Consider the following 17,567-nt stretch of genomic DNA (forward strand, 5'->3'; position numbering starts at 1 on the left):
TGAAAAGACTTGGCTCTGTAGCTCAGATGCCTGCACATAGTGACTCACTCCATCTGACCACAGGCAGCTGAATGAGGTGGTAGTGGCCTGATCATCCTGAGCTCTATTGAGTGTAAGGAGACAGGCTAAATCACCCGCTGGAAATGTCATTCTTCCACCAGCTACAGAGGTAACCTAAGGTGATCATGCTCCTAATCTGGCACACTCGGGTGAGATAAAGCTAAGGTGCGAAACTCCTTTTTTTCTAGTCCAGGAATTTAGGGTACCTTTGCAGCATTCATAGTCATTATATTATGCTGGAGTGCTGTGCTGGATGCTGCTTAGTGTTTGATGCCTTCTGCTAGCCCATCTGGCACAACTGCAGAGCACAAGCACCATTTTGTTGCGCGGCATGTTTCACTGGGTATCGTGCATGCTCACCAAGTGTGTTAAGGCAAAACCAATTTTTCTGTTCTTTAGGTTGCACTTAGCTCAAACACTTTCTAGTACTGAAAATTGAATGCTCCTATCTTGGGAGAAAATGCACAGATGCTAGGTAAAAGATTATTTACTGGCAGGTAGAGAAGTTCAGATTTTCTTACTCTTCTTACTCTTTACAATGCTTCTCACATGTTATGGTTGTCAGTAGAAAGACCTGGTGGTGTTATTTTTAGTTACAAGCTACTTCAAAGCAGCTATTATATATGGGTGTATTTTGTAGCAATTAAAGAAAGGGACCTGGAAGCCCTGTTTGATATTTGGAAAGATGTTTCAGGTTTTTCTTCCACTCCCAATAGCCTGAGAGTAGATCTTCAGTCAGATAAATTTGGCTAGTGTTTTTTTTTTGAGTTGGTGGTTCCTCTTTTAAGTTGATTATTTCAATTTAGAGTGATAAAGCGGGAATATTCTTTGTTGCCTGCTGGGTTCCTCAGTGGCCTAGATATTTCTCAAACATAAAGGAGTCTGAAGCACCACTGAAATATGAGAGGACCCTGTTGTTTCCTTCTTAGATCAAAGCAGCCATATATAATTGCAATTGGTACTTACGGAGCTGCTGTCAATATCTAACAGTTTCACATGGAAGCTGTTGCTGGCTCTATGAAAAAACTTAAATCAGAATTTTATCTTCAGAAGGAGACTCACTGATCAAACCCACAACATTTTTAGTATTAATTCATGGCCCACTCACTATACTACGATGTTGTATGCTTTGTTGCATTTGTCCCCATGTGGAGTTCAACAAAAACTCAGTGCTTGCAAAACCAGGCTGGATTCTAACTACCTTAAGCATGAACAGGTACAATCACATTCTGGATTCTTACCCTCTGTACGTTTTCTGCTATTCCACCAGTTTAAGCTGCTACCAGAGTTGTTCCAGGATGAGGAGAAGGCCATCAGTCCCACATCAGCAACCCCTTCAGGGCGCGTGCCTTTGTCTCGAACGGCTGTCAAACCAGCCAAGGCCAGGCCAGGTCAAGCCAGCAAGGAGCATAAGAAAACTGTGGGACATCAGGTGAGTTTGAAGATGCAGCTCTATTGGATAATCTCTCCCTCTACCTCCTTCTGTCATTTATGTCTCAAGGTGTGCTGGTGCTTCTTGGAATACCTTGTGATTTTGAGACAAGTGCAGCTGATCATGACTGACAGTTTGGAGCAAGTAACTCTAACTGGAAACACATTTTGGGCCACAGTGTCAGGGTACAGTTCTTACTGTGGTGCCAAAACCAAAACTCATGTTTTTCAAAATAGATTTAACATGCCGGATGCTGAGAAGCTTTGAAATTCATGTACTGAGTCCTTTTGATCACTTGCCACATTTTCTGACTCAAATCAGAAGTGGGAGTTCAGTCCCCAGACAGCTTGGTTCTAGTTATCAATGGGCTAAAATAAAATATCTATGTATATGTCCTAGAATTCTATTAAAAGCATGCAGATCAGTGCTTTCCACTCAACAGATGTAACAGATGCTTTCTCAAGATGCTTATGTCCCCAGTCAGTGCTTTATATGTGACAGATTGTCCCTTGGACTGTACATAGGAGCCAAGGGGGACTTCTTTGACAGTTTAGTACTCATTTTTTATCTACTTGCCAGCCTGCACCACTTTACTGGTGAGTGGTGGCATTCTTCTTTTGCCTGGGGTTTCCAGGAGATCTGTGTGGATAACTCTTTGTATGTTACTATTGGACAGCGTGGAATATCAACTAGCTCTCAGGGAGCACAAGTTCTTTGTATCAGGGTCTCCTGCCAATTCTTGAGGATGAACCAGCCACATCTCTCAAGTGTTCAGAGTTCTGATGAAATCACCACAAATGCCTGGGCTTTGTCCTCTGCCTTGGCTGGTTGTTCATCCTCCAACAAAGATAATAGCACAGTGTCTGTGCAGTGTCATGAGCTAGTCACACTGCTGAGTGAGAACTGGAATTCAGAGAATGTTTGATTTGGGTATTTGTAATTTCTCTGTAACCTTCCCCAAGCAAGTTCTATCAAGCTGTGGGTGGGAATAGGAATAGGTATTTATGCAACTATACAGAATGCTGATCTGCCTGGCATGTGTTTGTGGTACAGGCTGAAAATTCCAGTCTTCTGCAATTCATACAAGGGAATCCCTGCCCATCTATCTTCAATTTCTGATTTTGCAGACAGAGAGTATCTTAAAGCTTGCAATGGCCTAACAGTTTTGTTGTCAGACTGAAACTATGAGTTGAAGTGTTAGGGATGCTCTGGTACTATTCCTATCAACCGACCACATTAATTGATTAATAAATTCTAAAGAAAGCTAATACAAAAGTGATTTTTATCATATTCTGTGTAAAAATAGAGATTGACGTAGAATCATGAGTTCAGCAGAAAGAAGGAAATCCATACCAATATGTTTAAAACATCTTAAGATGTGCTTTCTTTATCTAATAGGGTATCCTGTGGTTAGGATACACTGCAGTATGTTAGATATTTGTGGTCATGATATTGCTTTTAAAGTAAAGCTCCTAAAACTCTCAGATACTGGACTTCCAAGGTTTTCTTCAGTAGGACTGACAATGGGATCAGTGGAGCTGAAGAAATTGATACTTTTTTTTTTTTTTTTACTACTTTGTTGATTTTAAATGTGATTTAAATGTATTTAAAATTAAATGGCTGTTTAGTAATATGCCATGAAGTTTAGTCATGAAGAGATGTATTAGGCAAAGATAAGGGTAGATGAGACAGTCAGAAGCTGAAAATAACCCTGTCTATCCAATGTTTTTGTAATTCATCACATGCTGTAAAGCCTAACATTTAGAAGTCTTACTGTAAGATGATTCACCCAAAGATGATATCTGAAACAGAAGTCCATTGCCATAACAAAAACAGGCTGGTGTTTATCACTGAAAGCATTACTACAAATCAGCAGATATCCCTAGGTCAGGATCCTGGGGTTATCTCAAACTTTGAGGCTATTCCCTGATATTTTTCCCTTTTTCTTTTTCAAAAAGTTCCGAAACTCTCTCCACCTGCTGATGGAAACCCTGAACGCCACAACTCCACACTACGTGCGCTGTATTAAGCCCAATGACTTCAAGTTCCCGTTCACGTAAGCTAGTTCATATATGGGTCATACACAGCCTGTGCAGGGGAGAGACTTGCCCAGGGCCTCAGAGGATTCAGGTTCTGCTAAACCTTGCTTACTCAGGAGTGGTCTGTCTCCTTTCGCTTGTTATGGACTTGTTGTGCATTTGTATGCGTACTTACTTACAGTTTGGAAATTAATAGAGGGAGAAATACTTCTTGATGCTTTTTCGTTGTTTATGGTGATATATGAGAAGAAATACCAGCATTTTTATTACTAGTTGTTTTATATGTGACGGACAGTTTGCACTCCTTGAGTTATTTGCCAGAATTTGCTTTTGCAGATTCCAGTGTCTTATTCCTTATCTTTTTTTTGTATATGAACTTGCTTAGAGCTTTTCTCCCAAGCTTAAAGTCCAGGCACACAAAGACTCCATGGCTATGGGGCAGACCAGTGGGAAACAGGCCAGAATGAGCAGCCTGCAGTAGTCAGGCTGTCCTCGTCACTGAGTTGCAGAAGCATTGGCCAGGACTTGTTAACTACCCATCCCATCCCACCCCTGTAGCCCCTCTCTGCCACTCCTGTCCTAGGTGTGCTCAAGACCACAGGTCCCTGTAATGCAAAACTGGTCCCATACCCACAGGCTCTTTTTATTCCTATGTAGATTCGATGAAAAGCGGGCAGTGCAGCAGCTGAGAGCTTGTGGTGTCCTGGAGACCATCCGGATCAGTGCAGCTGGCTTCCCCTCCAGGTGTGTTTGCTGCTTTTTAAACTGCTTTTGCCTGCAGTTCTTCTTAAGAGAATTATTGATTGCTAGGACTGACACTGTCTGTGTTTTTGGGCAGGTGGACGTACCAAGAGTTCTTCAGCCGTTACCGTGTTCTGATGAAGCAAAGAGATGTCCTTGGTGACCGAAAGCAGACGTGTAAAAATGTCCTGGAGAAGCTGATTCTGGTACTAGACTTAGTACTGTCAGCATTCGGAATCTGAAGGAGTAAAGATAGCGTCGCTCACAGCCACACTATTTTAGTACTTCTACACAGTACTAAACCATTTTACTAGCGGAGGAGCTGTAGAATTGCCCAGTGTATCACAGGAAAGGAAGACAGTGATTTTTTAGTGTGAGTGGGTTGAGAGTGAACCTTATCTTGCTTAACGGCAAGGTGCATTAACCACACCTTAGGAAAGGTATAGTTATCTAGAGGTTTTCTAATGTGGAGGTGTTTCTGTCTGTGTAGGTGTTTGCGTCTTTCACATTGCTCCTCTGTGCTCCTGTGCTGAAGTCAGCCTCTTTCACTCCTTTCATCCTCGTGACATTGTCTCCCTGCTTAACACCATGGCTGTCCTCCTGCCTCAGCAGCCTCCTGCTTTGCCTCCTACCTCCGGTTGCAGCCTAACATTCCCGGGCTATGACATCCACACCACCATCCACCACACCACCATCCACACCACACTGGCGTTGCACCTGAACTGATGTGTTTCTTGGGATTTCTTAAGGACTGATGAACAGTGGAGGGCAGGCAGGTTCCAAAGAGAGTTCCAGCCGATTCCCAGTTGAAGGTGGTGAGCTGAGACTTAGTCAGAAGTGTCAGCTAGGAAGAGAAATAGACAAAGTTTTCTGAAGATACAAAAGCAAGAGCACTTACCTTGCCATAGTGCAATGTCTGTGTGAGGATGTTTATGGAAACAGAAAAATACTATGCAGGTAGGCTGGGGCTTAGGTCCTTAAATTCTGTGTTATTAGGTGGACTTAGCTAGTCTCCTGGTTATATGTATGTGTCTGCATTTATAGCGTTAATGTATAGTGCTAAGTGTATCCTAAGCTGTAGCTCTTTGACTGCTGTTCCTTTTAACATCAGACAATGATGAACAAAATAGGGTTTTTTTCAGTGTACTCTGGTGTATTCTCAGTTTTTCCCTCCAAGGAGTACTACAGCCTGTAGTGATAGAGGATTCTCCTTCTGATTTAGTTTTGAAATTTCAGCTGTGTTTGAGCAGCAGCAAAACGCTTTGTTCTGGCTTAGTCCTGGAGCAGTAGATGATGCATACACGTTTGAAGCCCCAGCTGGTTTGCTTGTGTAATATGGTTGAAGATGGACCGTTCAAAGGTGTCATCTACTATTTAAGTAGGAAATTGTATATGTGCGTTGGTTGTATTGCTTTCATCCTCTGGGCCCCTTCATCACCTCCTGTAGCCTTCCACGTCTCTTATAATCTTTGTGAGCAAAAATCTCAGTTACTCCGTTAGGCCATATTTGTGGCCTTGTTTTGTTAGTTTATTAACAGAATCATACAAAGAAAATACTCCCCTCTTCTCCTTAATGTAAGTCTAGGTTTACTTGAAATATTGCACAGATAATTTTGCCTCATTGCTAACTGTACTTTCATTTAGCCCTTCATGCCTTTTTTTTAACTCTCTAACACTTGATGCTGTAACTGATCCTCTTTTTACCTCTGAAAATAGGACAAGGATAAGTACCAGTTTGGTAAGACAAAAATATTTTTCCGGGCTGGTCAAGTAGCCTATCTGGAAAAAATAAGGGCAGATAAGTTGAGAGCTGCCTGTATCCGCATCCAAAAGACGATCCGAGGCTGGCTGATGCGCAAGAAGTACGTGCGTATGAGGAAGGCTGCCATCACCATTCAGAGATATGTCAGAGGGTACCAAGCACGATGGTAAGCAATGCTCGTGGGAAAACCCACAGTAGCCTCAATTCAGATCCCTTTAAGTAGGACATTCAAATGTGATACATTTGTTCTCTTCTTCCTGTACTGGCTGAGAGGAAACAGTTTTCCAGAGAAATTAAGGAAATTGAATATGAATGTATCTGTCCTGCCTGCTTTTGAACTTCCTGAGAGGACAGTAGCACCCTGACTGTATGATGCTTTGAACAGTATGTCATTAGCGAGAGCGGAGTACAAGTAGTACTAGTAGATATGTTGCAAGTGAGATAAAGCAGCACTCTTGGCTGAGTTCTTATTGCCCAGTTTCCATGTGCCCTCTCAGCTGAGTCTGACTGTCCTGCTGGAGAAGCCATTCCTCATCTAGAGTGTAGCAGTGAAGGGAGATACATCAGTAAGCATCCTTTGTTTGGATTGACTCCTGGGGGATGGCTGTGAATGGGTCAGAGAAAAGGGGAGGAGTACAGGTTCAAAGACAAGGTGGGTGGTTATGAAGACTGTAAGAATCAACCTTTGGAAAGAGGCTTCTGTCAAGATGGTTTGTAATTGTCTTGCTGAGAGGGCCAGGAACAAGCAAACATTTTCTACAAGTTGAGGTTAAGAGAGGAGATCTGGAAAGCAGCATAGTGGAAATAGCTTTAAAGCTGGAGAAAAGGTGATGAGAAGCTGAGTTTATCTTGTCAGTTCTATAGCACAGTGCTTGGAGGAAGTGAAAACATTTCCCCATAAAACCTCACAAGATTTCTCATAATTTGTTATTGTACTGCCATATGGTAGGATAGCAGGTAAACATGCTGCATCATTGACAGCATTAGGAAGAAATGGAAGTAGAAAATGTGGCGCTTGAGGAAGAGGGTAAAGTTACAGATTGTAAAAAAAGTAGCATTCAAGCACTGGAAATAATTACAGGTGGTGTTTGTAATCTTTTTCTTGCTTAGCTATGCCAATTTCCTCCGGAGAACGCGAGCTGCCATCACTATTCAGAAGTTCCAGCGTATGTATGTGGTCCGCAAAAGATACCAATGCATGCGAGCTGCTACTATTGCTCTTCAGGCTCTCTTGAGAGGTTACATGGCCAGGAACAAGTACCAAATGGTAAGAAATCATGGTTTACTTCTTCTGTCTAGCTTTATCTCCACACACCTTCACGAAGAAGCTGTGCTGTGCTGCTCCCCGGGACATCTGAAATGTTTGTGTGCGTGCTGTTATGCATAGTGCGCAAACAAAGTATCACAGCGTGGACTGAAGGGCCGCACCTGCAAATAGAAAGATCTGATACTTCAATCAGTGAACTTGTCATTTTAGAGATATTCACATTGTCATCTGATATGGACGTACCTAGACTTTCAGTGCAGTCAGTGGAGAATCTAGCAGAGATTTACAGCATTTCTCACTTTTTCACTTGTTATATAGAGTGTTGAGGTACTTAAATACTGAGAATAGCCTTGCGTGAACGTGCCGCTGTGAGTCTGAATGTGTTGCTCACATTGATACATGTATGTGATGCACTACTATTCCTGTTCCATCCTTCATTTCAGTGGTTCCAAAATAGCTGATGGAAGATACTGAAGGAGATTAACGTCAGCAAAGAGATAGGCACAAAAATAGGAGATTAAAACTTAAGCATGGCTGTGGGTTTGTTTGTTTGCTTAATGTCTTGTTGGTTTTGTTTGGGAAAGCAATCGATATAACCTTGTCCTAGTGATATTGATGGTATTTTCCTGATTATGCTTGATAAAAAATGAAAATTCAATTGAAAAATTAGTGGTTACAGGGCTGGAAACAAAATTATGATTCAGATGGTTAAACTACAAAATGCCGATATGTTTCATGGCACTTTTGTCTACTAATTGTTTTAACAAGGCTCAAAAGGCAGCCTGTATTTCACTGAAAAATTAGCCAGAAGGGTTCTATTTTTTTTCCCAAGCAAGTAGATATTGGAGGAATATAACCAAAAGCCAACTAATGCTTCCACGTCTTTCTCTTTCACATTTGAAGCTTCTGTTTATTTTCCATTTGTATTCAACTTGTCTACTTAGTCACATGTGAATGTGTCTAAATTACAGCATTGTAACACAAACCAAAAAGTCTGAAAACAAGTAATCCTGATAAGAATTTTTAAGTAGTAAGACTTGGCTGTTCTTGTGTGCAGGTATCTGCCTTTTTATTGGAATTCTTAGCATTTTCATTATTACAAATGATATTTTGTGTTGTGAGATTATACAAGATGCATTTTTAACGGTGATCTGACATGTGACAAAGTGAGACATGGGTCACAGCAATATGTGGACTAAAAGCCATCTTTAGGAAAACAGGAGATGATTGTCTATGCCCGAAGTTAGTCATGTGAGTGATACCCACCCCGTCTGTTGTGTAGACAGAGTTTTATAAACCTGTTATATTCTCTCTTAGTCGAGATGGTAGATCTCTGGAGGGGTCCCTGTAAGGGGTGGGCAGACATGCCTGTCAAGGGTTTATCCCCTTTGAGCAGTGAATTGTTCACTGTGGTAAAATGTGAAGTTCTGACAAGTGCCCCTGCAGTGTGCTGTGTATGCATTGTCCTCCTGAGATGGATTGTATTAAAGTTGAGCTACAGGCGTGGCCAGAGAGAGCAGCACGGGCTCTGCGTGCAGTGGGAAGGTAAACAGGGTTGTGTTGAAGTTCACGCTGATTGCAAATGAGTGAAACTGAAAGGTTGCCCCATGACAGCACACTTGGGCTGAGCCGTGACTCTGTAAGTAATGTAGGGTACATATGTTGTTCAGTAGGATTGTGAAAGGTACCTGTTGTTGTTGTTGTTAGAAGGGAGGTCATGTGTTGCAGGCATATGGCTAATACAAGGAATTTGAAATGGTTGAATCATCTACTTCACACATCCTGGGGAAAGCTTCTCCTGAGATGTTGTGATGAGCTTCTCAGCTTAGCAAGGAGTTGAGTTCCTCCATAGCTTTTACATGAGCTTTCCTGGGAAATACCTGGTAAATTAAGTGACTTTTCTGATCCTCTCACCCTGGAGTGGCAGGGTTCCTCACTGAATTCCATGGGTGTGAGAACTCACTGGCAGATGAGGACCAGCCCTGCACGATGGAGGTATTTGATGGGACTTGCTGCTTTCAAACTTGGGTTGAAAATGATGTTGAAAGCTGCTTGTATTTGAGCTGCTCAGGCATCCATGGGTAACCTGAAGGAGTATTCCAGGAACCATGTAAGAAGGAAGCAGGAGTGCTAACATGCTCTCACAAGGACTTTGGCTTTTGAACTTGCTGTGCTTCTGAGAGAGGTATTTCCTTACCTCAGTGTGCTGTTTAACTGAGTGCTGGTATTTCAAATCTCTTTTTCTTCAGAAATAAAGGATAAGGGAGAAAGTGTGTGTGTCTTATAATCTTGCCACTTTGCCAGTGAACCTTTCAACTTCGTTGCTCTGTAAATGTAATGCTTTTAACACATTTCAGTTCATTTTCTAAGAAGTGTAAAAGAAAACAAAACTGTTGTTACCCCACTGGTTTGTCTCACCAGCTTTGTGGTAAATCAGTGTAAGAACGTGAGCTGCATATGATCTTTAAACTATCAAATCCAAGAAGTAACATAAGATCTTAAATAATTTTGTTCTTTAGAATACATTGTTTAATTTGCAGAAGCTTTATGAAGTGAATTCTAACGTTCTCAGAGTCCTAGAAGCTTTGTGGGTTTGAACAGCCTTTCTGAGCATAGCTGTGGTCTGCTGGCACTCAGGTGCTTCACACCTGGGGGATCTCTCATTGTATCAGTGGGTAAAGGATCCAAAAAATAGTAGACTCTTCCTAGTGGAAGTCTGTAGGTGACACACTGATGGGGTTTGCTGGCATTCTGCACTGGTTTTCATATAAAATTATCTTTTTTTAAATTACTTTTTTTTTTTTTACACTTCAAAGCTATAGTTGAAATTTCTGCCATGAAATAAGTTGGAAATATTACAATATAAAATTTCTGATTAGAACAAATGGAGATTTTTCCCTGCTGCCAAGTCTAAGATAGGTAGGGAATACTGACTGGAACTGTAGTTCAGTCAGCTCGCAGCTGGACTAAGGTTCCTGTTTGGATCAGCTACTAAAATTGACTCTGGGTTCTAGTGTCTACTACCTGCATTGCGTATCAAGTGTGTCCGTTTTAAACTGTTCAATCCTACACTGTATGTGTCAATGATTCTAAGATGTTTCAAGATAAAGCATGCAGTAAAACAAACCAAAAAAAAAGATTGTATTTGTAATGTTGCCAACAGGTACCATATATTTTTGTAATTAGCTTGGATCTGACATCAGCATAAAGGAATGCCTGGTTCTTCAGTGTGCCTCCAGATCTTTCTTTCCATGTTTTTCCTTCTGGTTCCTTTTCATTTTATGCCCTGTCATCTTCTTTATTCCTGTCTTCTTTTTCTCTCCTTTTTTATTTCAATGGATTCCATATCATTTCTTATTACCCTTCACCAGAGGTTTCTCTTTTCAGGCTAAGGTGTCTCTGTGTACATCATCTTCACACCTCTCATTATGCAGTCTGTTTAACTGAGCAGGTGTAGTTTGCAACTCTAATATCCCCTGTGGTGTTTTTTCTTCACTGTAGATGCTCCGGGAGCACAAGTCTATTATTATTCAGAAACATGTGAGAGGCTGGCTGGCTCGGGTGCACTACCATAGGACCTTGAAGGCAATTGTTTACTTGCAATGCTGTTACCGGCGCATGATGGCCAAGAGGGAGCTAAAGAAACTGAAGATAGAGGCCCGCTCTGTAGAACGCTACAAGAAGCTTCACATTGGCTTGGAGAACAAGATCATGCAGCTGCAGCGAAAAATTGATGAGCAGGTAAAAGCTCCCTCGCCTCAGGAACATGTTCAGAAATCTTGTATTACCTTTCTCAGTAGCACTGTGGCCATTCACAGAAGAATGCATTGAGTTTTCATTGTAAAGTACCAGTTCTTTTTTCTGCTGAAGAGCATTGACAGAAGAGAAAGGGAGGCCACAGGAGAAGTAGAGCAGGAAAGGATCTGTTTGTGGGTGTCAACAGTGCTGAGAGAAAACATCTGCTCCCTTAACGTCAGTACTCCATTGGAAGCACATCAGTTGCTCAGTTTTAAGGGGAAGTTGAGGTGATCATGTTTGATGTATGTATGTGGGCTCCCTGTCTGATTTTAGTTTGGAGTGTTGATGTGCGGGCTTAGGGGCTGGACTGTTCTGTCACCTCACTAAGCAGTTCTGCAAAACCAGTGGGGAAGCTCCTCTTTTGCTCCTGTGTCTGGGTATATTCTGTAGAGAACTAGAAGGCTTCCATAAATGAGAACTTCTCCAACAGCTGCTGTGTCTGTGTTGTGTTTTGCAAAGAATAAAGAGTACAAATCTCTGATGGAGAAGCTGAGCAACCTGGAGATCACATACAGTACAGAGACAGAGAAGCTGCGGAGTGATGTGGAAAGGCTTCGAATGAGTGAGGAAGAGGCTAAGAATGCAACCAACCGTGTCCTCAGCCTTCAAGAGGAGATTGCCAAGCTCCGGAAGGAGCTGCAGCAAACTCAGTCTGAGAAGAAGACCATTGAGGAATGGGCAGACAAGTACAAACATGAGACTGAGCAGGCAAGTATGCAGTCTCACATGGATGTGATTTATAGGGGCCTGGTGTCGACTCAGGTTTTGCCCGGGCTTAAGTGCTTCAGTTGTGTGGGTGATATTTCTGCAGTATTTTCAAGTAATGTTATACCTGTTGATCCTAAACAGGCTTGATACCTAAATAACTACATCTATGGTAAAAGAATATACCAAATCTGTATCTTGTATGTAAATATACGTATTCAAGCTATTCAGATTTTGATATTGAAAGTATTTGCAAATCCAAATACATAAGCTTCCTCAATTAGTCAGAGGTAGGGCATTCATAAAATCGTTTTGCCTACCTGGAGAGATTACACATAGATATCAGAAATCTGTCCCATACACAATGTTCAAAGGTACCTGCTTATATCATACCTAATTTAAACAATCAGCCTATTAAACACATGTATGTGTGCACAATCTAGTTCCACACGTTTTGACTAACTTATCTTCGCTTCAACCATCAACATATCAAGCAGGTTGTTTCCTGTCAAGATTACTTGCTGATAATGGTGCAAGTTTTGAATACTGGAAGAGCCATTCCATCATTCTGTGATGTGCAGTAATACATTTCAAGATTAGATGAACATAAGGAAAAACATTACTTGGCTAAGCAAAGTGAATGCATAGTAACCATAATCAGAAACAAATGAGTAACTGGCAAAGCTGGGCACAGCTAAAGTGGCACAACTTTTGGGTGGAGGCAAGATGTTAGATTATGGTGTTACTCAGTGCAATGGAATATACAACAGAACTACCAAATTTGTTCCTATTTTAGGAATATTTCTATTCAAGGAATCAATTGTATCTTTGGGACTTTACTGAAAAATACGACACTGTGGAGTGGAAGGTTCAAGGCAGTTTTGGCATCTGATCAAAAATGGAGTGCAGAACATACAGGGGAATCTGCAGTGGGACATGTTTAAGTACTGTAGTTTGAGAAATGAGATGTCATAACTTATTTCACTGATTTTATTCTCTGAAGAGAAGTTGAAGTATTTGAACTCTTACAACAAGGATGTTGTTGCTGTTAGAGCTATTGATGAAAACTGATCTGCATTCTGAGTCAAATATTTTGTTATCTCTGTAGCTGGTATCAGAGTTGAAAGAGCAGAACACATTACTAAAAACAGAAAAGGAGGAGCTGAACCGCCGCATCCATGACCAGGCGAGGGAAATAACAGGTTGGTTCTGTTCTCTTCACTCAGGTTTTCTACTTCATATTACCTTGTACAGCAACAGTACTGTATAGATTGGGTGAATTTGCCATAGTTTGCATTCCTGTTTAGTTTAATGGTTTAATTTCCTTGTCCTAAGAACTCACATGCATCAGAATTACTTACTGTTTGAATTTCCATGAAGTCCTAAGGGTCTTTTTGATGAGGATGACTGTTATAAAGTGTTTCACTTTTTTAAAAGAGGCTCTAGTATTTAAAACAATTAATCTACTGCAGCTCTTCCAGCTGCTGTGGCTATGTAGACAGATGCAAAGGCTGTGATGGACACAGCTGTGATGAGGAGGGGCAGTGTGCTTGAGCCATAAAGAATTTCACATTTTGTTTTCTACATGATGCCACACTGGGCAAGAGCCCCTTCTTCCTTCCTCCTGGAATTACTAATGCAGGGTATTAGCAGAATAACTAACTTGGCTGATTGGACCCTTCTGTGGTTACCACAATAATGTGTTGGTTTTTCATATATTTAGCTTGATATTTGCCTAAAGAAGCACAAATACCAAACACCAGCTTCAGACAGCAGACTGTTTCACTGTCTGTGTTCCCGGAGCAGACACGTGACTGTACCTCCAGTATCGATGCACTGCATGGTAGGTAGAAGTGGAGTTCTCACTTTGGATTCCTGTTCTCCATGGCAGAGACGATGGAAAAGAAGCTAGTGGAGGAAACGAAACAACTAGAGCTAGATCTGAATGATGAGCGCTTACGGTACCAGAACCTGCTGAATGAGTTCAGCCGTTTGGAGGAGCGGTATGATGATCTTAAGGATGAAATGAACTTAATGGTGGTAAGTAGCTAAACATGTGAGAAATCAAAAGCTGTTCACAAATGTGTTCATGCAGAATCTAGTAGTATAAGTTAGTAACTGATTCTGTTGTCAGCTGAGTGGTGGTGACTTGTACCTGGAAAGAGAATATTTCCTTTTAAATACTGATTAATTAGGTTAGCTGTCCGCCCTTATTTTGCCCTGAAGTTATTCACATGTGCTGGGTTGGTTTGTATCACATCCAGTGTTAAATTTTAAGTAGTTCTAGGAATATTGTATATGGTAGGAAGAAAAACTATTCTTCAATAGAATGTCTGGGAAGCTAGAGAATTGCTGCCTGTGCTTCCTGTAAACCGATCTTGTCTTTCCCACAAAATGCTGCATTGTGCTTGATTTTGCAGCAGCACTTGATGGTATGGGATCTGACCTGTCTCCATAGATTTGATTGAGGACTACATCTCACAGGCTTTAGTGGAACGAGAGACTAGAATCAAAAAATCTTTCCTTACAAATTTTGATAGCTGTGAAATAACAGGTGGTTTTTATGTCTGTGAAGACACAGTCACAGGGGAAACCATATAGCTGTATTGATTTGTTTCATTTGCACTCCAGAGCATCCCCAAACCTGGACACAAAAGAACGGATTCCACTCACAGTAGCAATGAATCTGAATATACTTTTAGCTCTGAGATCACAGAAGCAGAAGACTTACCAGTGAGGATGGAGGTAATGTTAAAAAAAAAACCCACAACTTTTCATTGATCCGTGATTGAACTCATACCTATCTCTTTGTCTCATATGTGTGTGAACACCATATCCTTATATTCAGATATCTAATGCTTTAATCCAACTTTTCTCATTTACTTTTTGAAAACAGTTCATTCTCTAGTTATTAATGGTCCTATGTAGAAAGGCTTTGTGAAAGTATGCTTTGAATTCTCTTCTGTATTACAGTAGACATAGACTAGATATTTGTTCATCCACTTGATTTGCATCTGTAAAACATTTGCTTGCCAGTGTTTGTAAGCACAATCACTTTTCCAACACAAAGTAGGAATTCAAAAAAACAGTAAGACTTCCTGAGCAGTCTGTATGCTGTATATTGAAGGATTAAAAATGGCAAGCCAAGAGTTGAATGTAACTCCACGACTCTACTACCCTTTGTATATACAGTGATGCAAATCCCAGGATATTTAAAAATCTTCAGAAAGATGACTCTTTTGATTCAGCTAATGAATAATAATAATGAATAATTTGTGCTGCAACTCCAAGCCATTGCTTAATATTTTCCAAGATAACTCCTCCTTTTGGCTTCTCCTACAGAGCTGGGAGTGCCAGCACAGCAGTGAGCTATCACGTTGGTGATCTGACTGTGCTTGGCAGTTTGCAGATGCAAAGCTTTTTCTGTGCATTATAGAGATCTTCTTAACTGTGAGCCATTGCACAGCTCACTCCATTTGCCCTCTGTCTAGGTTGGTTATCTCCACAATTGCTTTTTGCAGGCTGTCATTACTGGTTTTGAAAGCTTCTGCAGAACATTATTTTCTACTATGGATGCAAAAACCCTGGTGCATTGATGCTGACACATACTGTATGCAGAGTCTTTCTTGATTTGCCTTCCCACTTATTTTTTTACCTTGCATAATTGTTCCAGAAGGATGTTGCTACCTTCGTGGTTAATCAGGAAAAGGACAGCGCAACTGTATGTGATAGCTTTTCACATATGCGCCAAATGTCATCTTTGCCTTTGGCCAATAGACTGACTGAGTTGCTGTTCTAGAACCAGTTGGGGTTTTTGGGATAACTCACCCAAGAGTGTGAATAAATGCTGCACTGAGAAGATTAAATCTGTATTTGTTTAACCCCTTAAGATTTCAAACTCCAGTTTGACTCTAGACTAACAATACAGATTAATGATACAAAACCACATTAAAAAACAGAGTCCATCTCAATGCAAACCAGTAAGGCCAGAAAACTCAGAGTCTTCTTTTTCCTGAGCTGTTGCTGTGGTTTATGACTCTTCCCCTTAGCAGTAAAAGGAGATGAAGTGGAAATGGCTGTGCTTGCTTCTCTGCTACAGTCATTAATATTAATTTTCTAGTTTCTTTTCTAGGCTTAAAATTTTATGCTGCAGTTCACAGTAAATGCTTTGATCTTCTTGCTACATAAAGGACAAAATGGCTGATGGACAATTTCTGGTAGACCTTTGGATTGCAAACGCTGGTCCTTGCCCAGAAAATAGTGAAAAAGCCAGTGGTTAGGCTCAGAACAGGCTGTATAATTAGCATAGTAAATGAACGAAAGGCATAAAATATGTCTTCTGATACCTGGGTTTTTGTCACATCCCACTAATTAACCTGTAAAGCTGCAATCAGTGGAGAGATTTCTCTGTAGCTGAAGAATTCAGAATTTAGCTGTAGAAATGATTTAAAACTGCAAAAAGCACCTCTGTTTACAGTTGTTTCCAGGTGAGTCTAACCACAGACTTTATTTTTCTCCTTTCCCCTTCCAAACAAGTAAGAATAAAAGGTATGCTTAATTATAGACCTCCTATCTGCTAGGTAGTCTCTTGTGCTTTCTTTTGCTAGGCTTTAGGCTTAGATATGTTTTATAGTAGTAGATCTTTTTTAAAATAGCATTTGATAGCTGACAAAATATTTTAGATGCCTGTAGTCAAGCCTCAGAATCAAGTAACATTTCTGTGTTCCTCTTTTTCCCCAGCCTGTTTCCCATCTTTACTCACTGTAGTGCTTCCTCGTAATGTGGAAGGGGAATACTTCTTGACTTCTTTCTGTTCTTTCTAAAGCAGGAACCAAGTGAGAAAAAGGCACCATTGGACATGTCTCTGTTCCTCAAGCTGCAGAAACGGGTTACAGAGCTGGAGCAAGAAAAGCAATCCCTGCAGGATGAACTGGACAGAAAGGAAGAGCAGGCTCTCCGTGCTAAAGCTAAGGTGGACTCTTAGCTGATCAAATGCTGACATCAGAGTATCCCTTCTTGTGAAATAGTAGCTATGTGAATGCTGACTGGCTTTTACTAAATCCTTATGTTCCTCTAGTACTTGCTTTATTTAACATCGTGTTTTATGCCTGGTGCTTAGCACTAGGAACGGGTTATTTAGTTTTCCAGGGTCCTTACTATGCTCTGAGGGGAATTAACAGGAACAAAGTGATTGGAACTTCACTTAGAGGAAAAAAAAAAACCCACCACATTTTTTATTTTTATTAAAATACAATTTTTATTTTATTGATTAATTTATTGTTTTTATTAAGGAATAGTAATATAGAAATATGCTTAATGATGGGGAGAATAAGGAAATGCTCTTTTTAGGCAGAAGAAGAAGTGTTTCAACCAGGATGCAAAGCCAAAGTGCTGGGATTAGACATGTTTAGGAGATCTTATTTGAAATTCTCCTCTGATTTGGTCTCCTTAAATACTTCTAAATGTATGAAACCCGTTTTGGCAATTATGTCTTACTACTCTTCTACCAATGAATTTCTTGAGCATCCTGGGGTTCATCCTGCTCTGCTTCATTACCAGTGACAGCAGTGTGATTTGTACATGATTTTATTTATATTAGCCAATTATGTGTCATGAACTTATAAGTAAATGAAAGAAGATGATGCCAATATTCAAACTAAAGTGCTCAGCAGTACCAGCATGAGTGTTCGCTGGTTTTATAGGAAAATAATTACAGCTCCCTTTCTTTTTCCTGCCTCGACTAAATTAAAGAATAGAAAGGGT

At 40.7% G+C, this 17,567-nt stretch overlaps 1 protein-coding gene across 1 annotated transcript in view; it reads left to right on the forward strand.

Moving 5' to 3' along the window:
- MYO5A (myosin VA) overlaps positions 1 to 17,567 on the forward strand; it is a gene marked incomplete at both ends in the record, with an annotated part of 97,016 nt that overhangs the window by 59,898 nt on the left and 19,551 nt on the right. Inside the window, 12 exons of the mRNA XM_080626536.1 lie at positions 1,331 to 1,492; positions 3,451 to 3,548; positions 4,189 to 4,275; positions 4,370 to 4,478; positions 5,989 to 6,200; positions 7,145 to 7,301; positions 10,803 to 11,042; positions 11,559 to 11,807; positions 12,913 to 13,006; positions 13,696 to 13,844; positions 14,436 to 14,549; positions 16,633 to 16,776. Coding sequence (XP_080482662.1) covers positions 1,331 to 1,492; positions 3,451 to 3,548; positions 4,189 to 4,275; positions 4,370 to 4,478; positions 5,989 to 6,200; positions 7,145 to 7,301; positions 10,803 to 11,042; positions 11,559 to 11,807; positions 12,913 to 13,006; positions 13,696 to 13,844; positions 14,436 to 14,549; positions 16,633 to 16,776 — 1,815 coding nt within the window. The remainder of the gene's footprint in view (positions 1 to 1,330; positions 1,493 to 3,450; positions 3,549 to 4,188; positions 4,276 to 4,369; positions 4,479 to 5,988; positions 6,201 to 7,144; positions 7,302 to 10,802; positions 11,043 to 11,558; positions 11,808 to 12,912; positions 13,007 to 13,695; positions 13,845 to 14,435; positions 14,550 to 16,632; positions 16,777 to 17,567) is intronic.

This window comes from Psittacula echo, assembly GCF_963264785.1.
Source record: "Psittacula echo genome assembly, chromosome: 10".
Taxonomy (NCBI): domain Eukaryota; kingdom Metazoa; phylum Chordata; class Aves; order Psittaciformes; family Psittacidae; genus Psittacula; species Psittacula echo.